The sequence below is a fragment of the Bufo bufo genome, chromosome 4 (assembly GCF_905171765.1).
Source record: "Bufo bufo chromosome 4, aBufBuf1.1, whole genome shotgun sequence".
NCBI classification, from domain to species: Eukaryota; Metazoa; Chordata; class Amphibia; order Anura; family Bufonidae; genus Bufo; species Bufo bufo.
The window spans coordinates 230,168,508-230,193,370 of NC_053392.1; the positions used below are offsets into that span (position 1 = coordinate 230,168,508).

At 41.4% G+C, this 24,863-nt stretch overlaps 1 protein-coding gene across 1 annotated transcript in view; it reads right to left on the minus strand.

The window, feature by feature from the left end:
* Positions 1-3,526: 3,526 nt before the first annotated feature.
* Positions 3,527-24,863, minus strand: part of LOC120999132 (IgGFc-binding protein-like) — a 59,811-nt gene continuing 38,474 nt past the window's right edge. Inside the window, exons 39-52 of the mRNA XM_040430006.1 lie at positions 24,613-24,753; positions 24,216-24,472; positions 24,037-24,121; positions 22,928-22,975; positions 20,721-21,497; positions 19,605-19,649; positions 18,605-18,745; positions 18,262-18,518; positions 17,460-17,541; positions 15,899-15,961; positions 15,585-15,623; positions 15,059-15,109; positions 11,764-12,219; positions 3,527-3,579 (exon numbers count right to left, since the gene is read on the minus strand). Coding sequence (XP_040285940.1) covers positions 3,527-3,579; positions 11,764-12,219; positions 15,059-15,109; positions 15,585-15,623; positions 15,899-15,961; positions 17,460-17,541; positions 18,262-18,518; positions 18,605-18,745; positions 19,605-19,649; positions 20,721-21,497; positions 22,928-22,975; positions 24,037-24,121; positions 24,216-24,472; positions 24,613-24,753 — 2,495 coding nt within the window. The remainder of the gene's footprint in view (positions 3,580-11,763; positions 12,220-15,058; positions 15,110-15,584; positions 15,624-15,898; positions 15,962-17,459; positions 17,542-18,261; positions 18,519-18,604; positions 18,746-19,604; positions 19,650-20,720; positions 21,498-22,927; positions 22,976-24,036; positions 24,122-24,215; positions 24,473-24,612; positions 24,754-24,863) is intronic.

The window sequence follows — 24,863 nt, forward strand, 5'->3', positions numbered from 1 at the left end:
ATTAGTGACCTCCACAGTACCCCGTCTCGTTAAAATTGATTTCCACAATAACCCGCCCCTTTAACAGTGACCTCCAAAGAGCTCCGTTCCCTTAAAATGTAACTTCTACAACACCCCACCCCCTTAACAGTAACCTCTACAGTACCCTGCCCCTTAACACTGACTCCATAGAGGAGTGACCCATTAACTGTGACCTCCACTGTTGCCTGCCTTCTTAAAAGAGACCTCCACAGTGCCCACTCCTTTAACAGTGACCTCCACAGCATACCGCCCCCTTAACAGTGACATCCACAGCGGCTGTCCCTTTATTAATGACCTCCACAGTACCCCATCTCCTTAACAGTGATTTCCATAACACTCTGCTCCCTTAACAGTGGCCTCTATAGCAATCTGCCCCTTAACACTGAACTCCATAGCGGATTGTCGCCTTAACTATGACCTCCACAGTAGCTTGACCCAAGGATAGCCAGAGGTCTGTTTTAAGGCCGGACAGTCCGTATTTCAGACTCCCTGTTCTCCATCCGGCTCAGGGCCTGGACGGACACAGGGATGTCCTTTTGAACAGCTAACTCTCATATAGTAGCACTGTGTTATCTGAGCATGAGCTGCAGGGAGAAAGTCACCCTCCCTCCCACCGCTGCTGCTGACAGAAGTTGATTTTTACCTTCATTTTTAAAATACCCATCGGCTGCGGAGTGGGAGGCGGCGTGACCTAACCAGGCCGGGGGACGTGACTTAGCTGGATTTTTAAGTAAGTCTATTGATTGTGGCCTAAATGGCCACCCTACCTGCCCCCTTAACTGTGACCTCCACAGCACTCCGCTCCCTTAACAGTGTCATCCACAGCGCCCTGCCCCTTTAAAGTTGACATACAGCAGTGAAGAAAAATGGCTGGGTTGTTATGGAAACCTAGTGTAAAACTGTGTGTTTGTGGAGACTAAGGACCTGCGAGCTTCTATTGGCTGATAAGGGACATGTGACCGTGTGTATGGCAGTTGGGATATGAAGAGAATGACATGCAGGCTTCTATTGGCTAATGTAGGACATGTGATGTGTCATATTTGCATTTTATGGGAATATCTCAGGAACAGCACGTCCTAGAGAGCTAAGACCCGGTCTAAAACCTTCCCCGACACCTGATGTACCTGTGCGCCAAAGTTCGTGATTATCAATGCGACGTTGCGGATTCCTTTATCGTACATACACACATACACACAGCTTTGTATATTAGATTTTACTCATTTTAGGCGGAACTCACTTTTTTCAATTAATCTTTCTTTAATTTTGTCAGAGTTAACAGTTTTTCTAGCTGTGTGAATTGCACTTTTTACTTTCACTTTGTGCAACCTTAACTCCAAAATACTAATAGGTCATAAACACTTATTTAAGCCACATTCTTATGAGTAACATAAGAATTGAGCTATAATGAGTGTTTATAAGGTCAGAGATCAGAGATAAGAAGTCCGGCAGCTGAGCTACCTGACAGAACAGATTGAAAATTCAGATCCTGCTACTTGGGAAACTCAAGGCTGTACAAAGACAGTGGTTCAAGATTTTTAATAAAGACCAATTGGAAAAAATTATTTTTAGCTCAAAATGAGTACAATGCAATAATTAAAAAAATGCCTCCAAAGGTGCATATAGCCTTTCACTTATATAACAAGAACATATTGAGTGGCACACAAAGCTTTAAAGTGGGTTTCTGAGACTTTTTAACTTCTATTCTCTAATCAACTGATTGGTCACATGGCCTAGGCACAGCTCAGCCCCATTTAAGTAAATAGGGCTGAGCTATGATACCAAGCACAGTCGCTGTACAATGTATGGTGCTTGGTGAGCTTACAAGAGCGCCATACCTTCGCAAATAGCTGATCAGCGGGGGTCCAGGGTGTCGGTATGTCAAAAGCTGCAGCTCCATACAACTAATACAACTAATAGTTCTATTTATGAATTTTAATTATGGAATTATTGAAGAATTAAATACCAGATGCTGTTGTTGTTGGCTTGGTGGTGCTTGTAGTTGATGCTGGTCCATCTAGGATAATAAATGATGTAATTAATTTCACTTCTGCTACATTTTAGAAATAAAAATATTCAGAGTTAAACAATAATCTTCATAACTGTATGAATGTAACAAGAAGGTGACCATGTAGTAAATTATTATTACAAAGAAAATTACAGTGAAACTTCTCTAGAAGACAACATGTTTGAGAAGACCACCCATTTATCCAGACCAGATTCCCTGTGGCAGTTTTACGGTTCCACCTTATATTATGCACATGAACAACTTTTATGAGAAGATCACCCTCCTAGAAGAAAACTTATCGATGCAGTTTTGGGTGATTGTCTCAAAGAAATTTCACTCTACTTTTGAGTTTAGCAAATGCTACAGCAGCTTCAAAAGGTTACATATGCACACTTCTACTTCAGTATACCAGTATGACATTAGAATATCTTCCGAAAGAACAACAATTAGATAAAAAGTTGATCATAAAATGATATGTATTTATCTGTTGTGGTTGTGGTGCTGGTTGTTGTTGATGGGATAACTACACAAAAGTAATTGTAAGATAAATATACAACTCTGGATACTGCATAACATAGTCTCTTTAATGTTTTTTTTTAATTTTATATAATGATTTATATGTACTGTCCAAGAGAGGTGCATAACCATAGTATCAGATGCATAGTTTTATGTCTCATTTTTTTTTCTAATGATTTAATATGCAATTACATTTTAATATTTATACAGCATATAATACAAATATTCAACAGCAGTAGAATTTGATACAAAATGTTGGTGTACTTTACAAAATATTAGAGCTGAATACCTGAGCTGGTAAAGCATGTGTTTGGGTTCTTGGAGATTGGGCAGTGCCAACAAGCTGCTCTGAGCATATTATACATAGCAAAAGCTGTGAACTTCTTCCTTCATTCCGTTCGGTTCTGTTTTGCCCCCACTGACAATTAATTGGGACAAAACTGCTGCGTTTTCCTCCAGTATTGAGATCCTATTACGGATCTCAATACCGGAAAGGAAAAGCAGAGATGTGAAAGTATTATCTATCAATTTATCTATTTATTTTTAATACCTGTCTGTATGGGTGATACAGTCCCCCTGGCCTAGAGCACCTGGTCCCTATTTGCATAGGAGTGAGCTATTCCTATTACATTTTCTTCCAGATGTGAAAGTAGCCTAAGTAAAGGAGATAGTTGGAGTGGTTTGGGCAATTCATTAAAAGGTACATGCTTCTTAGAAAATTTTGCACATTTGGCACCGTCTAACAGTCCAAAAACGAAATCTAAAGTACATAGGCATAGGTTTTTATTTCATTTCTTTTTACTTCACTTTCTAAATGTGCAGAGTGATGAGAAAAGTTGCAAATGTTGATGCAAATTTGCACTGCAATTTTGTTTTGTATGGTTATGGCCAAAAACTGCTTAGGGAATGTGGGAGGTTGTGGTGATATAGCTGGTTTATTATATTCATAATGTATTAGTAACAAAACTTAATAAATATAAAGATTCAATTGTGCTTCCCTGTAGTAGCTGAAACAATTGGCAGTGCAGTGGTTGTAGCTAATATTAGAGATAAGAAAATTTTGATTTGTACGTTAGTTGAATTGGACATTAACTTTTATTGTTATTGGCAGTTTGACTAAACTTAATCAAAATAAGGACATTGTGATTTAAATAATATTTATGGTTCCAAAAAGAATAGTTTGTCGTGTTTAATAAGAATCATTATTTTAAAAAAACAGAAAGTGTTGGTTTAACCCTTGCTTATAAATAGTGTTGAGCGAACAGTTCGAGCATAGTTCGGGTCCGTACCGAATTTTGGGGTGTTCGTGACACGGACCCGAACTTTTTCGTAAAAGTTCGGGTTCGGGTTCGTCGTTCGGCATGTATTTTGGCGCATTTTGAAAGGCTGCAAAGCAGCCAATCAACATGCATCATACTACTTGCCCTAAGATGCCATCGCAGCCATGCCTACTATTGGCAAGGCTGTGATTGGCCAAGTGCAGCATGTGACTCAGCCTCTTTATAAGCTTGTGCGCACGTCGGGACGTGCTCACTCCCGATGTGAATAGAACAGGGATAGACGCAGCTGATGCTAGGGCGAGAATAGGCAGGGATAATTGAATAACTGGAAGCAAATTTCTCTCCTCCACCTGTGATTCATCTGAACAACTGCAGCTGAGCTGCTTTTTTGATAGGGATTGGCTATTTTTAGAGTGGCCAGAGTGATTTTTCCATCCACATGTACCTGGGCTGACCGCCGGCCGCCATTTTGCAACTTGTAGTGCTGCAGCAGAAGCTGCCACAGTGTGCATTCCAAAGCTCCAAACAAGTCAGACATCTACACCTGGGATTCAGACCAATAGCGATTTAGCAGCACAGTCCAAGGCTATTTTTTTTAAAGGTTGTGCAGACCATTTTGTGGCACATGTTACTGGGCTGAAAGGCGGCGGCCATCTTGGGACTAGTGCTGCAGCACAATCTCTCCCAACGTCCATTAATCACTTGTAATAGTGGTCTGTGCCATAGAAATCCTACATCAGGGACTTGGGTGTGCTTGTGTCACCCCTACTAATACCAGTCCACCTGTAATCCATACAGTGAAAAGCCATAAAGTATTCCAGTGAGGGAATTTTTTTTTTATTTAAAAAAGGCCAAGTTAGTTTATCTGGCGTTCAATATACTAGATACAGTTAGGCCTGCGTTTCATACATCTGGAATTAGCAAACTAATGTGCTGGGGTTGGGAAAACATATATGTACCCATACTAGAATCTGTCAAAGAAAGCGGTACTCACATATAACAGTCATTCCATCTGTAATCCATACAGTCAAAAGACTGAAAGTATTCCAGTGAGGGAATTTTTTTTATTTAAAAAAGGCCAAGTTAGTTTATCTGGCGTTCAATATACTAGATACAGTTAGGCCTGCGTTTCATACATCTGGAATTAGCAAACTAATGTGCTGGGGTTGGGAAAACATATATGTACCCATACTAGAATCTGTCAAAGAAAGCGGTACTCACATATAACAGTCATTCCATCTGTAATCCATACAGTCAAAAGACTGAAAGTATTCCAGTGAGGGGATTTTTTTTATTTAAAAAAGGCCAAGTTAGTTTATCTGGCGTTCAATATACTAGATACAGTTAGGCCTGCGTTTCATACATCTGGAATTAGCAAACTAATGTGCTGGGGTTGGGAAAACATATATGTACCCATACTAGAATCTGTCAAAGAAAGCGGTACTCACATATAACAGTCATTCCATCTGTAATCCATACAGTCAAAAGACTGAAAGTATTCCAGTGAGGGGATTTTTTTTATTTAAAAAAGGCCAAGTTAGTTTATCTGGCGTTCAATATACTAGATACAGTTAGGCCTGCGTTTCATACATCTGGAATTAGCAAACTAATGTGCTGGGGTTGGGAAAACATATATGTACCCATACTAGAATCTGTCAAAGAAAGCGGTACTCACATATAACAGTCATTCCATCTGTAATCCATACAGTCAAAAGACTGAAAGTATTCCAGTGAGGGAATTTTTTTTATTTAAAAAAGGCCAAGTTAGTTTATCTGGCGTTCAATATACTAGATACAGTTAGGCCTGCGTTTCATACATCTGGAATTAGCAAACTAATGTGCTGGGGTTGGGAAAACATATATGTACCCATACTAGAATCTGTCAAAGAAAGCGGTACTCACATATAACAGTCATTCCATCTGTAATCCATACAGTCAAAAGACTGAAAGTATTCCAGTGAGGGAATTTTTTTTTTATTTAAAAAAGGCCAAGTTAGTTTATCTGGCGTTCAATATACTATATACAGTTAGGCCTGCGTTTCATACATCTGGAATTAGCAAACTAATGTGCTGGGGTTGGGAAAACATATATGTACCCATACTAGAATCTGTCAAAGAAAGCGGTACTCACATATAACAGTCATTCCGACTGTAATCCATACAGTCAAAAAACTGAAAGTATTCCAGTGAGGGGATTTTGCTTATAAAAAATAATATATTTCATTGTGGTGCGAGTTGAATCGCAACAATGAAGAAAAATACTATTAAGGGACGAGGACGCGGTCGTGGTGGTGTCCGTGGAGCCTCTGTTGCTGGTAGAGGACGTGGCCGTTCGGCCCCAGGCGCACACAGTAGGGAACGAACTCCCTCAACTAGCCGGCAGAATGTACCGCAATATCTCGTGGGGCACAATGCCGCTCTTAGGATGGTAAGGCCTGAGCAGGTACAGGTATTAATCGATTGGGTGGCCGACAGTGCTTCCAGCACGTTCACCACATGGTCTTCCACCCAGTCTTCTGCGGAAAGCGCACAGGTGGCACCTGAAAACCAAGCCCATCAGTCTGTCACATCACCCCCAAGCATATCAGGGAAATGGTCTGAGCCACAAGTTATGCAGCAGTCTCTTCTTCTGTTTGAAGACTCTGCTTCCAGGGTTTCCCAGGGGCGTCCACCTAGCCCTTCCCCAGTGGAGGAAGACATACCATGCACTGACGCACAACCACTTATGTCTCCAGATGAAGAGGACATGGGAATACCACCACAGCAGAGTCACCGACTCTCTGATGATGACGAAACACAGGTGCCCACTGCCGCGTCTTTTTGCAGTGTGCAGACTGAACAGGAGGAGGTCAGGGAGGGAGACTGGGTGGAAGACGATGCAGAGGACGATGAGGTCTTAGACCCCACATGGACTGAAGGTCGTGGCGATGACTTTCACAGTTCAGAGGAAGAGGTAGTGGTGAGACCGAGACAACAGCGAAGCCAAAGAGGGAGCAGGGGGCCAAAGCAGACGAGCCGCCGCCCCCAGAGTTCGCCTGCTACTGGACATCGCCAACAGGGACCCAGCCCCACAAAGGCAGCTTCAAAGAGTTCCCTGGCATGGCACTTCTTTAAACAATGTCCTACCGACAAGACCCGAGTGACTTGCACGCTCTGCCATCAGAGCCTGAGGCGAGGCATTAACGTTCTGAACCTCAGCACAACCTGCATGACCAGGCATCTACATGCAAAGCATGAACTGCAGTGGGGTACACACCTTAAAAACCAGGCACTCGCTGAGGCTCCCCCTGCTCCCTCTACCGCTGCTAGATACGTGGACCAGTAAGCACGGCCAGGGACGCTATATCTCACTAACTGCACACTGGATGAATGTAGTGGCGGCTGGGCCCCCGGCGGACAGTTCCTTGGCGCACGTCCTTCCGCCCCCTAGGATCGCAGGGCATCATTCTCTGCCTCCTGTAGCCTCCTCCTCCTACTCGGCTTCCTCCTCCACTGCTTCCACCAGCTCATCCGGTCAGCCACACACCTTCACCACCAACTTCAGCACAGCCCGGGGTAAACGTCAGCAGGCCATTCTGAAACTCATATGTTTGGGGGACAGGCCCCACAGCGCAAAGGAGTTGTGGCGGGGTATTGAACAACAGACCGACGAGTGGTTTCTGCCGGTGGGCCTCAAGCCAGGCCTGGTGGTATGCGATAATGGGCGAAATCTCGTGGCAGCTCTGGGACTAGCCGGTTTGACGCACATCCCTTGCCTGGCGCATGTGCTGAACTTGGTGGTGCAGAGGTTCATTCACCACTACCCCAACATGTCAGAGCTGCTGCATAAAGTGCGGGCCGTCTGTGTGCGCTTCCGCCGTTCACATCCTGCCGCTGCTCGCCTGTCTGCGCTACAGCGGAACTTCGGCCTTTCCGCTCACCGCCTCATATGCGACGTGCCCACCCGGTGGAACTCCACCTTGCACATGCTGGAGAGACTGTGCGAGCAGCAGCAGGCCATAGTGGAGTTTCAGCTGCAGCACGCTCGCGTCAGTCGTACTGCCGAACAGCACCACTTCACCACCAATGATTGGGCCTCCATGCGAGACCTGTGTGCCCTGCTGCGCTGTTTCGAGTACTCCACCAACATGGCCAGTGGCGATGACACTGTTATCAGCGTTACAATACCACTTCTATGTCTCCTTGAGAAAACACTTAGGGCAATGATGTTAGAGGAGGTGGCCCAGGTGGAGGAGGAGGAGGAGGATGAGGGCTCGTTTCTAACACTTTCGGGCCAGTCTGTTCGAAGTGGCTCAGAGGGAGGTTTGTTTAAGCAGCAGAGGACAGGTTCACAAGTCGCCAGCCAAGGCACTGTACTGGAGGACGAGGAGGATGAGGAGGAGGAGGTGGAGGGGGACGAGGATGACGCAAGTTCACAGCGGGGTGGCAGCCCAGGCCCATCACTGGTGCGTGGCTGGGGGGATACGGTGGACGATGACGATACGCCTCCCACAGAGGACAGCTTGTCCTTACCCATGGGTAGCCTGGCCCACATGAGCGAATATATGCTCCAATGCCTGCGCAACGACAGCAGAGTTGCCCACGTTTTAACGTGTGCAGACTACTGGGTGGCCACCCTGCTGGATCCCCGGTATAAAGACAATGTGCCCACTTTAATTCCTGAACTGGAGCGCGACCGTAAGATGCGCGAGTACAAGCGCACGCTGATAGAGGCGCTCTTGAGAGCATTCCCACATGTCACAGGGGAACAGGTGGAAGGTGAAGGCAGAGGAGTGGCAAGAGGTCGCCAACGCAGCTGTGTCACGGCCAGCTCATCTGAGGGCAGGGTTAGCATGGCAGAAATGTGGAAAAGTTTTGTCTCCACGCCACAGCTATCTGCACCGACACCTGATACGGAACGTGTTAGCAGGAGGCAGCATTTCACTAACATGGTTGAACAGTATGTCTGCACACCCCTCCACATCCTGACGGATGGTTCGGCCCCATTCAACTACTGGGTTTCGAAATTGTCCACGTGGCCAGAGTTAGCATGTCATGCCTTGGAGGTGCTTTCCTGCCCGGCGGCCAGCGTTTTATCTGAACGCGTATTCAGCACGGCAGGGGGCGTCATTACTGACAAGCGCAGCCGCCTGTCCACAGCCAACGTGGACAAGCTGACCTTCATAAAGATGAACCAGGCATGGATCCCACAGGACCTGTCCCTCCCTTGTGCAGAGTAGTCCTTATTAACTGCCTAAAACATGTCTTGTTGTGCTACGGGCCACTTCTTTATTTGATACAAATTTTATGAAACCCACAGTTGAATGAAACTCTTCTCTGTCTGGGCGCCGGGGCCTAACCAGATGAAAGTGGCCGGTTAAACTAACGGGTGACATGAAGCCATAACCTCTGCCATGCTACCTCTGTCTTCTGTCTGGGTGCTGAGGCCTAAGTCAAATAAAGCGGTCTTCTGCTGTGCTGGGGGATATGAAGCTAATCTCTGACCTCTCTCCTCTGTCTGGGTCCAAAGGCCTAAATCACTGAAAGAGGCCTTCTCCTGTGGTGTGTGATATGATGCCAGAATATGTCCTGTGGGGCCTCTCTCCTCTTCCTGGGTGCAGGGGTCAAATAAACTAAATTGTGGCCTACTCCTGTGGTGGTTGATATGATGCCTGATTCTCTGATGTGGAACCTCTCTCCTCTGTTTGGGTGAAGGGGTCAAAGTAACTAAATGGTGGCTTCTCCTGTGGTGGCTGATATGATGCCAGAATATGGGCTGTGGTGCCTCTCTCCTCTTTCTGGGTGCAGGTGTCAAAGTAACTAAATGGTGTCTTCTCCTGTGGTGGCTGATATGATGCCAGAATATGTGCTGTGGGGCCTCTCTCCTCTTCCTGGGTGCAGGGGTCAAAGTAACTCAATGGTGGCTTCTCCTGTGGTGGCTGATATGATGCCAGAATATGTGCTGTGGGGCCTCTCTCCTCTTCCTGGGTGCAGGGGTCAAAGTAACTCAATGGTGGCTTCTCCTGTGCTGATTGATATAAAGCTGATGGTTGTGCCATCTGACATGGTTGCCAGGGTCTGATTCAATGGGGGCCTACTCCTGTGGTGGGTGATCTAAATGCCTGATTCTCTGCTGTGAAACCTCTCTCCTCCATCTGGGTGTAGGGGTCAAAGTCTTTCAAAGTCGCCTTCTCCTGTGCTGATTGATATGAAGCTGATGGTTGTGCCATCTGACATGGTTGCCGGGGTCCCATTAAATTGTGGCCTACTCCTGTGGTGGTTGATATGATGCCTGATTCTCTGATGTGAAACCTCTCTCCTCTGTTTGGGTGAAGGGGTCAAAGTAACTAAATGGTGGCTTCTCCTGTGGTGGCTGATATGATGGCAGAATATGTGCTGTGGGGCCTCTCTCCTCTTCCTGGGTGCAGGGGTCAAAGTAACTCAATGGTGGCTTCTCCTGTGGTGGCTGATATGATGCCAGAATATGTGCTGTGGTGCCTCTCTCCTCTTCCTGGGTGCGGGGGTCAAAGTAACTCAATGGTGGCTTCTCCTGTGGTGGCTGATATGATGCCAGAATATGTGCTGTGGTGCCTCTCTCCTCTTCCTGGGTGCGGGGGTCAAAGTAACTCAATGGTGGCTTCTCCTGTGGTGGCTGATATGATGCCAGAATATGTGCTGTGGTGCCTCTCTCCTCTTCCTGGGTGCAGGGGTCAAAGTAACTAAATGGTGGCTTCTCCTGTGGTGGTTGATATGATGCCTGATTCTCTGCTGTGAAACCTCTCTCCTCCATCTGGGTGTAGGGGTCAAAGTCTTTCAAAGTCGCCTTCTCCTGTGCTGATTGATATAAAGCTGATGGTTGTGCCATCTGACATGGTTGCCAGGGTCTGATTCAATGGGGGCCTACTCCTGTGGTGGGTGATCTAAATGCCTGATTCTCTGCTGTGAAACCTCTCTCCTCCGTCTGGGTGTAGGGGTCAAAGTCTTTCAAAGTCGCCTTCTCCTGTGCTGATTGATATGAAGCTGATGGTTGTGCCATCTGACATGGTTGCCGGGGTCCCATTAAATTGGGGCCTACTCCTGTGGTGGGTGATCTAAATGCCTGATTCTCTGCTTTGAAACCTCTCTCCTCCGTCCGGGTGTAGGGGTCAAAGTCTGTCAAAGTCGCCTTCTCCTGTGCTGATTGATATAAAGCTTATGCTTGTGCCATCTGACATGGTTGCCGGGGTCTGATTCAATGGTGGCCTACTCCTGTGGTGGGTGATCTAAATGCCTGATTCTCTGCTGTGTAACCTCTCTCCTCCGTCTGCGTGTAGGGGTCAAAGTAACTAAATGGTGGCCTACTCCTGTGGTGGGTGATATGATGCCTGGTTCTCTGCTGTGGGACCTCTCTCCTTTGTCTGGGTGCTGTGGTCAAAATAATAGTAAGTGACCTTCTCCATTGGTGGGTGACTTGAAGCCTGATTCTGTGCTATGGGACCTCACTCCAATTAATATTGTTTAATTTTTATTTATTTTATGTTAACTCATCATTTCCCTATCTACATTTGTTTGCAGGGGATTTAACTACATTTTGCTGCCTTTTGCAGCCCTCTAGCCCTTTCCGGGTGTGTTTTACAGCCTTTTTAGTGCCCAAAAGTTCGGGTCCCCATTGACTTCTATGGGGTTCGGGTTCGGGATGAAGTTCGGGTCGAGTTCGGATCTCGAACCCGAACATTTTTCGAAAGTTCGGCCGAACTCGTCGAACCCGAACATCCAGGTGTTCGCTCAACTCTACTTATAAATAGTAAAACTCTGAGGTTAAATCTATTTTTTGTCACAACACCAAATATTAAACGATGAAATATTTACTTCTATGTAACACATCTGTTAAATTAAATCCTTTAACCTTTGATTTAGCTATTAGATTATAAATTTTAAAAGAATAAAACAACTTATTTTTTTATACTTAATTATATCCCCTACCTGAAGATGGTGGAGTTTCTTGGCTTGAGGTAGAGTCAGTTAATTTAGCAGTAGTAGATATAGTTGAAGAAGTAGATGGTGTAGTAGATGTTGATGAGGGTGGTATAATGGTGGAAGAGGTTTGAGTGGATGAAATAATGGGGGTAGATATAGGAGGGGGTGATGCAGTTGAAGTTAAGGTTTCTATTGGCAGCTTAGATGTTGTTGAGGTTGGAGTAGACTGGATACTGATGGTAGATGTAGGTGTTGATGAAGTAGTGCTGGTAGATGTAGGAGAAGATGATATGGTTGCAGTAGAGGTTGCAGTGGGAGAGATATTTGTAGTAGAGGTTGGAGTAGACGGAACACTGAAAGTAGACGTAGATGTGGACTTGATAGTGGTGCTAGTGGTTGAGGTATGAGTTAATGAAGAAGTGCTGGAAGATGATGTGTCAGGGAGTATTGATGAGGTAAATCCTATGAATAGACAGAAACAATAATTGATCATTTGTACCACAAATATCTTTATAATAAATGAAAAGAGGGCATTAAAAGACCTAATACACTAATCATATCCTTAGTTCATTTGTGTTGTCTGGGACACATTCTTTGCTCACCGACTGAACTTTAAAGGCTATGTATACCTTCGGGGATATTTTTATGATTGCACTAGCTGAAGGACCCGGCTTCGCACGGATATATTTAATCTATTTCATTTAATGTCTGTGTGTCGCTAAAAGATATCGACAGTATCCACTATAACAGTGACATCTACAGTACCCGCCTACTTAACAGGAACTCCACAGCCCCCCACCCATTAACACTGACCTCCCCACAATGCCCTGTCTCCATAAAATGGAATCTCCATAGCAGCCCACCCCCTTAACTTTGACCTTTACAGCAGCCTTCCCCTTTAACAGTGAGTTCAACAGCACCCCACCCCCTTGACAGTGACCTCCACAGGGGAATGCCCTCTAAACGGTAACCTCTACAGCACCCACTCCTTAACACTGAACATAGGTTACAGTCCCCTTAACTGACCTCCATCATTCCTGGCCCCCTTAACAGTGACCTCCACAGCGACTGCTCCTTTAACAATGACTGCCACAGTACCCCGCTCCTTAAACAGTAACCTTCACTGTACCCTGATCCTTTAACAGTGACCTCACAGTACCCCGCTGCCTTAACAGTGACTTCACAGTACCCCGCTGCCCCTTTAATAGTGGCCTCCACAGTCCCCTCCTCCCTTAACAGTGACTTCCACAGCGGCATGCCCCCTTAACAGTAACATCCACAGTGCCCTCCACTTTAACAGTGACCTTTACAGTGGCTGCCCATTTATTAGTGACCTCCACAGTACCCCGTCTCGTTAAAATTGATTTCCACAATAATCCGCCCCTTTAACAGTGACCTCCAAAGAGCTCCGTTCCCTTAAAATGTAACTTCTACAACACCCCACCCCCTTAACAGTAACCTCTACAGTACCCTGCCCCTTAACACTGACTCCATAGAGGAGTGACCCATTAACTGTGACCTCCACTGTTGCCTGCCTTCTTAAAAGAGACCTCCACAGTGCCCACTCCTTTAACAGTGACCTCCACAGCATACCGCGCTCTTAACAGTGACCTCCACAGCGGCTGTCCCTTTATTAGTGACCTCCACAGTACCCCATCTCCTTAACAGTGATTTCCATAACACTCTGCTCCCTTAACAGTGGCCTCTATAGCAATCTGCCCCTTAACACTGACCTCCATAGCGGATTGTCCCCTTAACTATGACCTCCACAGTAGCTTGACCCAAGGGTAGCCAGAGGTCTGTTTTAAGGCCAGACAGTCCGTATTTCAGACTCCCTGTCCTCCATCCGGCTCAGGGCCTCGACGGACACAGGGATGTCCTTTTGAACAGCTAACTCTCATATAGCAGCACTGTGTTATCTGAGCATGAGCTGCATGGAGAAGGTCACCCTCCCTCCCACCCCTGCAGCTGACAGAAGTTGATTTTTACCTTTATTTTTAAAATACCCGTCGGCTGCAGAGTGGGAGGCGGCGTGACCTAACCGGGCCGGGGGACGTGACTTAGCTGGATTTTTAAGTAAGTCTATTGATTGTGGCCTAAATGGCCACCCTACCTGCCCCCTTAACTGTGACCTCCACAGCACTCCGCTCCCTTAACAGTCTCATCCACAGCGCCCTGCCCCTTTAAAGCTGACATACAGCAGTGAAGAAAAATGGCTGGGTTGTTATGGAAACCTAGTGTAAAACTGTGTGTTTGTGGAAACTAAGGACCTGCAAGCTTCTATTGGCTGATAAGGGACATGTGACCGTGTGTATGGCAGTTGGGATATGAAGAGAATGACATGCAGGCTTCCATTGGCTAATGTAGGTCATGTGATGTGTCATATTTGCATTTTATGGGAATATCTCAGGAACAGCACGTCCTAGAGAGCTAAGACCCGGTCTAAAACCTTCCCCGACACCTGATGTACCTGTGCGCCAAAGTTTGTGATTATCAATGCGACGTTGCGGATTCCTTTATCGTACATACACACAGCTTTGTATATTAGATTTTACTCATTTTAGGCGGAACTCACTTTTTTCAATTAATCTTTCTTCAATTTTGTCAGAGTTAACAGTTTTTCTAGCTGTGTGAATTGCACTTTTTACTTTCACTTTGTGCAACCTTAACTCCAAAATACTAATAGGTCATAAATACTTATTTAAGCCACATTCTTATGAGTAACATAAGAATTGAGCTATAATGAGTGTTTATAAGGTCAGAGATCAGAGATAAGAAGTCCGGCAGCTGAGCTACCTGACAGAACAGATTGAAAATTCAGATCCTGCTACTTGGGAAACTCAAGGCTGTACAAAGACAGTGGTTCAAGATTTTTAATAAAGACCAATTGGAAAAAATTATTTTTAGCTCAAAATGAGTACAATGCAATAATTAAAAAAATGCCTCCAAAGGTGCATATAGCCTTTCACTTATATAACAAGAACATATTGAGTGGCACACAAAGCTTTAAAGTGGGTTTCTGAGACTTTTTAACTTCTATTCTCTAATCAACTGATTGGTCACATGGCCTAGGCACAGCTCAGCCCCATTTAAGTAAATAGGGCTGAGCTATGATTCCAAGCACAGTCGCTGTACAATGTATGGTGCTTGGTGAGCTTACAAGAGCGCCATACCTTCGCAAATAGCTGATCAGCGGGGGTCCAGGGTGTCGGTATGTCAAAAGCTGCAGCTCCATACAACTAATACAACTAATAGTTCTATTTATGAATTTTAATTATGGAATTATTGAAGAATTAAATACCAGATGCTGTTGTTGTTGGCTTGGTGGTGCTTGTAGTTGATGCTGGTCCATCTAGGATAATAAATGATGTAATTAATTTCACTTCTGCTACATTTTAGAAATAAAAATATTCAGAGTAAAACAATAATCTTCATAACTGTATTAATGTAACAAGAAGGTGACCATGTAGTAAATTATTATTACAAAGAAAATTACAGTGAAACTTCTCTAGAAGACAACATGTTTGAGAAGACCACCCATTTATCCAGACCAGATTCCCTGTGGCAGTTTTACGGTTCCACCTTATATTATGCACATGAACAACTTTTATGAGAAGATCACCCTCCTAGAAGAAAACTTATCGATGCAGTTTTGGGTGATTGTCTCAAAGAAATTTCACTCTACTTTTGAGTTTAGCAAATGCTACAGCAGCTTCAAAAGGTTACATATGCACACTTCTACTTCAGTATACCAGTATGACATTAGAATATCTTCCGAAAGAACAACAATTAGATAAAAAGTTGATCATAAAATGATATGTATTTACCTGTTGTGGTTGTGGTGCTGGTTGTTGTTGATGGGATTACTACACAAAAGTAATTGTAACATAAATATACAACTCTGGATACTGCATAACATAGTCTCTTTAATGTTTTTTTTAATTTTATATAATGATTTATATGTACTGTCCAAGAGAGGTGCATAACCATAGTATCAGATGCATAGTATCTAATTTTTTTTCTAATGATTTAATATGCAATTACATTTTAATATTTATACAGCATATAATACAAATATTCAACAGCAGTAGAATTTGATACAAAATGTTGGTGTACTTTACAAAATATTAGAGCTGTATACCTGAGGGTGTTGAAGCTGTTGAAGTAGAGGTGGTGGTGGTGGAGGTGGTAGTTGTAGATTTAACTAAAAAGATAAGCATGCCTCGATTATCAATTCACAACATTATTGTATACTTTTTAAAATAATATAATATAGCAGTCACTTAACAAATTGAAAATTCATAAATTATATAGATTTATCCCCCCATCAGTAAGTCAACCTATTGGTGGAGATGGCAAAGCAGACATTAATTTAACAAATATAATCCATAAAAAAATGAGTAATATTCAATTCCTTTTAAAATAATTCTAATTTTACTAAATATTATTAAACTACAAATCAGTTCATGATAACTGTAGGGAATCTATAAAGTCGTGCCATAAAACAATCACCATTTATAACTACATAGTGACAATAAGGATACCAAAGACCTTTAATTACCCACATCTATTTCATGTACAAATAGTAATATAGTATAACGGTATTACGCAATATGCTGGGTAGGTTACACATATTTTAGACCATTACAAGCTGCCTCCAAACCATACCCAGAATTATTGCAAACTTCACCTCATTAAAACATGACTCCTATAAATGTGGTAAACTATCATATCATGTGACAAAAACTTTTCTACCGATAACATACTGTACCAAGGTGCAGATGTAAAATGGCAACTTCCCCTCTTATTTTAAAAGGAATTGAATATTACATTTTTTTTGTAGATTATGCTAGTAAGATTCAGTATTCCTGTTACTTATAGGTGTTACCACTTGTGGATCTATTGTACTGATTAATTTAACAAAGAAAAAAATCTTACTGAATGCAATTTATTTGAGAGGAATATCATTATTAGTTTGTACTATTGACCAGCATGTTAATTGTAACGTAGTAACATAGTACATAAGGCCGAAAAAAGACATTTGTCCATCCAGTTCCGCCTGTTATCCTGCAAGTTGATCCAGAGGAAGGCAAAATATAACTGTGAGGTAGAAGCCAATTTTCCTCACTTTAGGGGAATAAAAAATTCCTTCCCAACTCCAATCAGGCAATCAGAATAACTCCCTGGATCAACGACCCCTCTCTAGTAGCTATAGCCTGTAATATTATTATGCTCCAGAAACACACCCAGGCCCCTCTTGAATTCCTTTGATTAGCATTCTTCTATATAATTGAAAACATGCATAAATACATTACATAAATATAACACATTTTCTGTGTTACAAATGTACAGTTATACACTGTAAAGTATAGAAAAACTACTTACTATGATTCCCTTAAAGTTGATTATAGCAATTAAACGTAATTTTACACCACTGTTAAAACCCTCTGGCAGGCTGTTCTGGCATAGGAACAGCCTGCTGGAGTTTACCGGAAAGGCCACATTGACTATAACAATGACCAGCGGGAATCCAGCCTGTTTCTGGCATTATGCACCTGTTTTTATTTGGCTGAATCCTGGCACTAATGCCAGAAACAGGCTGGATCCCTGGCAGATCCCATTATAGTCAATGAGCTCCAGCGGGGAACAGTCTTCCAGATGATTTTAACGCCATAGTGAAACTAGCCTAACTCTTTACTCACCACAATATCCAGGTATAAGAGATATGTCATCTATGGCCACATCACTGCGGAAATCTTCACCTATGATGCCTTCAATGAAAATCTGTGAACACAACATATTACAACATAAGTTCATATTGGGTTAGTGCACTAAAGAAGTACCATAAAAAAAATCACTGTATGCTGCATTATGAAATGTTTTCATAAAATTTCTTCTGTAATCCATCTGAATTTCCGCTGTGGGTCTTATTCAAAATTAATTCCAATGAATATTCATTAGAGGTTTTGCACTTTTAGAATGTAGAATTTAGTAGCTTCAACAAGCTCATTGGTCTGTCAAGTGACCATATATTTGCTTCTGTGTAACAATAAATATGATTTGTCAAAGCCATTAAATGAATCTTCAGCTTTTAAATTAATTCAGAGACAGGAAAATCCCTAAGATTGATTTGCCCCCAAGTAAAATTGACTAAATGATAGCTCACTGGTACACTAACAATTTAATATTCATTATTTAATTGAATCTTCCCATGATAATATACTGTATCACATAGTTACATCCTTAGTATGGTTGTAAAAGACATAAGTCCATCAAGTTCATCAAGTTGTTACCATATATGATATAAATTGTTCTACTGATAGATATTATTGAGGATTGAAGTGGTAAGTACATAACATCAAGATACTGATACCATTAAGAATGATTCTGCTGAAATGTTAGTTTTAAATTTAATAGAAATATCTATGACATCAGCCAGTGATTCCAATTAATACCTATATATGAATTAAAAGAAATAAAATCCAAAAACATAACATCACTTACCTGGAGGATGTCACTGTCTGGCAAGAAAATCTCTTCTAACAGCCACACATCCCCAGAATTGCCCATTAGGCTAATCACATATTCCAAACCATCTTCTCTTAAAACCGCAACTCTTAGTTCCATATATTCTGCAACTCCATACATGTGGTACCAGAAGCGCAAGCAGTGGTACCCAGTGAAACAATTAGCAGGACTCTCCAGCCTTGCCATGTCTCCCTCTTTGGACTTTTGCCCATCAATGTAGAGATAGTATCCATCTATTATAATAATTCAAGTACTGTGTTAGAGAATGGAATTGCTGTAGCTTAAAATAAAATGTTTATTATTTATAAAAGCCTATTACCTCCTGTTGTGTGGTCATGTGAAGGTCCAGTTAGATCAGATGGTGTAGCACCTTTCCAGCGTATCCAGTCAATTTTATCTTCCTTTGATTGCTTCCAGTTACAGTAGCCAGCATCAAAAGAGCAGTCTATATTACATTTGTCTGCGTGAGAAAAGACAAGCACAAATATGTCCAATTGTGTCAGATCTTTGTGTAATTAACATTAATGGCCATTTTAAAGCTTTGAAATAAAAACTGTACTAAAACCTTTGGAGGAGATTTAAAATTAGGTGAATTTTTGAAATCCATATTACTTTTGTTTGCACCCCCATAAATTGCACCAAATGTATCAACTATTGCGCAATGTCTGATAATTTTAAGCATCTTCAAAACTAGTGGGGGGATTTATCATTTGCAGGATTTTTTGTGTCAGTTTTAAGACTGTCTTTGGTTTGTGCCGATGCACCTAATGTATGAAATAGCGCAAGTGCGATATGGTTTAAGTCTATATCATTGGGGCGCTTGCCTGGCATTGAGTTATAACATTTTTGCAACCTTTGAGAATGTTGTTGAATATAACTGAGACTTAAAAGTGATCTAAATCTTAAAAAAACAGTCTTTTAAAAGTGGTGTTAGCTGGTGCATTGTGTGCGACAGCACTTGCACATTTTAAAGCCAGTAAATTGGTATAAAATATTTGATAAATGTATCCCCAAATGCATTTGTCTTTATAGATGTTACAACTTTTTTTATGCTTTTTTTGACTGGAGTTACATTAGTACCATGGCCAATTTCCCACCCACTTTTCAAAAGTGGCAAGTGCATTGTAAAATCTCAGAAAACCACACACTTTAGCAAAAAAATGGAATGCATCAAAAGTTTATACTTTTTTCAAGCAGAATTCTGGCACAAAAAGAATGATAAATTCCTCCTATTTTTGGCCAACCCTGTTTTGTCTATGCTATAAAACCAACTTAACTTCATTAAAAAAATATGGTTCAATAGATTGCATAGTTCTTACCTGGTGTGGCTGAGACAATTGGTTGTGGTGTGATTGTAGATTTATCTAATAAATGAAAGGAGAAAATATCTCTGTGAGCTCTGTGTTGTGTGAAACACATATTACAATTTACTAATTCTTTAAGTTGGGCAAAAATCTCGAAATTTGAGTAAAATGCAGTATGTTAAATGGACTAACATAATATAGTTTATACACAGTGGCCAATGGAAAAGTAGCCCATCTCCAGCGATAGTATGGCAAGATGAACGAGCAAGAGGATTATTTTACCGACAATTCACAAAAGATAATGAAAGTGGTCCCTGTTCATGTCTATGCATCTTTGGGCATGTCGGATTAAGTTGGCTGATATAGCTTGCAGCTCTTCTACAATGATGTTGTGGATAGTGTTTGTGATGTTTTCCTTGAGTTAATTCAAGGTATTTGGATTGTTAACGAACACTTTCTGCTTTAAATTTCTCTACAGATAAAAATCGCATATGGACAAGTCTGAGGAACATCGTGGCCATAACCCCTTGGTCACAGTTCGCTCCTCCGCAAACAGTTCATGAATGCTGCCAGCGAGTTCTGTGAGGTCTGGCATGTTGCCCCATCTTGTGGAAAAAAATATTTTTTTTATTCTGGTGTTACCTGGTTGTAAAATTATTCAAAGATGTCCAGGTAAATTGCGGCATTCACAGTTTATTTGAGGAAAATTGGGCCGAATATGCGTGCTTCTGACACTGTGCAAACAATCACTATTCGCTGTTTCAGGGAGAACACCATCTTTCTGACACAATAGGCCACTTTTATCAAACTGAATAATAAAAGTCTTAGTTGCCCACAGTAACAAAAAAAAAGCTCAGGTTTTAGTTCCTACAGGGCTCTGAAAAAATGAAAGTTGAGCTCTGATTGGTTGTTATGGACAACTATAACAGATTTACTCTTAGGCAGTTTGATTTAGAGATATTAGTGGTATGCTACTTTTTCATGGGACACCCTGTAGAATGTCATAACATAATTTATTTAAATTTTATAAAAATCATTTAACTATTGAATAATGACAAACTATGTTTTACATGAATAGAAAGAATTGCTTTTTCCATTTTTTTTTTTATACAGAAAAATGTGTTCCCTTACCTGGAGATGAAGGAGTCATTGCAGATGTTGGTTTAGATGGGTTAGTTGTGGTAGAAGTTGGAGTGGATGACGAAACCTTAGTAGATGTTGGACTGGATGGGGCAGTAGTGGGAGATGTGACAGTAGATGTTTGAGTAGCAGTAGATGTTGGAGTGGATGATACAGTTGTAGTAGGTGTTTGGCTAGAAGTAGAAGCGGATGAAATACTTGCTGTAGAAGTTGTAGTAGATAGGATGGTGGTAGTAGATGTTGGAGTGGATAAAACAGTTATAGATGTTGGAGTATTGGAAGTTGTAGGAGTGGGTGAGATGGTTATAGTGGATGGAGTAGTGGATGCGATAGTAGTGGTATATGTAGAAGTGAATGGAACAGTTGTGGTGGAAGTTGATGAGATTCTTGTTGTTGATACTGGGGTGGATGGTACAGTGGTAGGTGGTACAGGAGTTGATGGGATAGTGGTGCTGGTGGTTGTAGAAGTTGGAGTAGATGGGACTACGGTGGTAGATGTTGGAGTGGATGAAACAATTGTAGATGTTGGAGTGATGGTAGATGTAGGAGTGGGTGACACAGTTATAGTAGATGGTGGAGTGGATGGGATAGTGGTGGTAGATGTAGAAGGGAGTGGAATAGTTGTAGTGGAAGCTGAAGTTGATGGTATTATGGTCGTTGATGCCAAGGTAGATAGTACAGTGGTAGGTGGTATAGGAGTTGATGGGGTTGTGGTGCTGGATGTTGTTATAGTAGAAGAGGTATCAATTGGGGTTGAACTGATAAAACCTATAAAAAGGAAAACATAATATAATGATCATTCAAACCTCGTGGATTTCCATTGCAAAAAAAAAAGAAGAAGAAGAAGAAATAGCTAAGCTGCCCATAAATACTGGATGTTTGTCAGTGAGATATGAGACTTTTTTCCCATTTACATAGCCATATGAGGGCATGTATTTTTATGGTACAAGTTACACTTTCTAATTCCACTATTTAATATTGTATACTATGAAAACAATTCTGCAACAGTTTTGTGGGTTTTGTTTCTACAGTTTTCCCTATATGTTAAATCAAACCCATTACTCTTTCATTATCCAGGCCGGTACAATTACTGCAATGCTATACATTTTTTGTGGTCATTTGAATGGAGCTGTGGCTTCATTTTGTGGCCATTTGTATGGAGCTAGGGCTCATTTTATTTGTTGGGCGATCAGTTTTTTTTTTTCATTGATACTATTCTGGGGTGTGTAAGACTTTTTGATCACTTTTAATAAAAAATTTTAGTGGGAGGTGAAGTGACCAAAAAACTGTGAATTGGTGATTTTACTTTTTTCTGTTTCCCAGTCTGCCATATGGGAAAAATGTTTTTATATTTTAATAGTACGGGCATTTTTGCAATAACCATGATGTGTATTTTCTTTTTTACATTTTTTTATTCACACTTTGGGGAAAGGGGGTTGATTTGAATTTTTATATATATATATATATATATATATTTTTTTTTTTTATTCTCTCACACTCTCAAATGAATTAGCATGGGAGTGTATAAGAGTTTTAATGCATTCCTATGGAGCTCTGACACAGGCAGGGGCTCAATAGGAACTAATGTGTGGCAGCTTCAATTCATTCTAGAGGACTGAAGCTGTGGCACAATGCATCCGGCTCCCACGATCCTCGCTGGGGGATCCAGAATATACCTGGAAGCATGAGCTTCTGGATTTTAGAGCATTCACATGCTGTGTTCACATTTGACCACAGCATCTGAAGGGTTAAAAGGCTGTGACAGGCATTACCGCTGGTTGTGGACTTTATCCGCGGCTGTCTGCTGTAAGAAACAGCAGGTACCTAGTGCTATGGTGACCGCTGCCTAAACAAACGGGCGCCATGTTTAAAGTCCCGCCCAGCACCGTACATGTACAGCACTGGTCGGGAAAGGGTTAACTTCAATAGTTCTTTTTCAATTTCCACTTATTTTTCCTTTAAATTCATTGACAGGACCAAGTGTCTGAATCATCATTTTACCTGGTTTGATAATAATTTTCATGTTGACAGATAACCTTTGGCATTTAACGTTCAATTCAAAGAGTACTTAAATATAACAAATTATATTTTTGTTGTATTCCATAGGAAATAAAGGGGTAGAAAATATTGTATATGTATGTCCTCTACACATATGTTTTACATTTCTTTCATTTTCTTTTACTAAGTGTACTAATTACCAGAGGTTGTTGAAGATTTTGTAGTGCTTGTAGTTGATGATGGTCCATCTACGAGAATAAATAATTTGGGAACATATTATTTTAACAAATTACATTCACCAAGTCATAAGGTAAATATTGCACATATCAGGTACTACCTTGTCAGTTAATATATATTTTGAATAGTAAATATTTAAAAAATTACAGTGAGGCAAAATTAAGCTTTGTAGCTTACAGCAAGAGTGGCAGTAGGGGTGGTGCACTCTAATCCCAGATACTAGTTGGTTAGAAATTGTAACTGAAAGAAGAGAGCAGCAGTTGCGGTACTGCTGCTGTACTGCAGCATTATCAATTTATTAAATAGGAATGCCAGTGTTTAGATTTTTCTTACAGCTACATATAATTCACTATATGTTCCATAGTCAATGGGAAGCTAAACACTGTGATGCCTTAAGGAATAACTGCATTTTTCTCTACCACATAGCACTAGTAATTGGCAGAAAAACACTTAACTAACTTTTCTAACTCCACATTGCCACAAATTTCTTTCATAACTGCTGGGTAATGCATAACATATACACATATGAGGCAATGTTTTTACTATTGAGCAAAAAAATTATAGGAAACTACCAACTGCATATTCAATAGTGATAATATGTCCCAAATTAGGCAATGTCAGCTGTGTAGAACCTATAACATGCTTTATTTGGTCCGAAAGTTCCCCAGATTTTAACAGATTATGGGGCCTTAGGTACCCATTTTCGATTCAATGTTTAGATATTGTAAGCTTAATGTCACAGCAATGTTCAAAGATTCAATTCATATTTCAGTATTTTTATTTTTCTGCCAGAGGAACAGAAACAAAAAAATGGAGTTCTGGATCTGTCAAAAAATGAACACCAGCAGACCGACAAACCCTAATGAATTACAATGAGATCCCTAGGGCTCCATTGTGGTGTCCATCATTTTGACATGATGCATGCCATTGTATATAATAGAATGCCCTGATGGAGGCTATAAACAGAAATGTGAACAGAGCCAGTTGATGTAGACATACAAACTGATTAAAATTCACCGGAAGTTCACTGAAAGTAGTCTTCAGGCAAAAAAATCCAGATCACATGACTTACCAACACAGTATCCCCGGATAAGAGATATGTCATCTATGGCCACATCACTGCGGAAATCTTCACCTATGATGCCTTCAATGAAAATCTGTGAACACAACATATTACAACATAAGTTCCTATTGGGTATTGCACTAAAGAAGTACCATAAAAAAAATCACTGTAAAGATGGTTGCACTTGCCTGGATGATGTCACTGTCTGGTAAGAAAATCTTTTCTAAATGCCAAACATCCCCAGCATTGCCCATTAGGCTAATCACATGTTCCAAACCATCTGCTCTTAAAACAGCAACTCTTAGCTCCATGTACTGTGCAACTCCATACATGTGATACCAGAACTGTAAGCATTGGTTTCCCGTGAAACAATCAGCAGGACTCTCCAACATTGCTCGGTCTCCCTCAATTGAATTACGCCCATCAATGTACAGATAGTATCCATCTGAATAATATAAAAAATATATTATGTTTTAAGGTTTTCATGATGTCTCAGACTAGTTTTAATATTTTTTTAATAATAAAGGGCTGATAATAGTTCAAAAAGGGACAACTAATTTTGAGATAGTTTTGTCAATAACTTACTTCCTGTTGTGTGGTCAAATGAAGGCCCTGTTAGATCAGAGGGTGTTGAACCTTGCCAGCGTATCCAGTCCAATTCATCCATTTTTGATTGCTTCCAGTTACAGAATCCAGTATCAAAAGAACAGTTTATATCACATGTATCTATTTCAGAGAAAAGCATACAAATGTATACATGAGGATTTGACAATACTTATAATATCAACAAAGATACTATAGTAGAAATCTATACATATTACCTTTTTTATATAAAA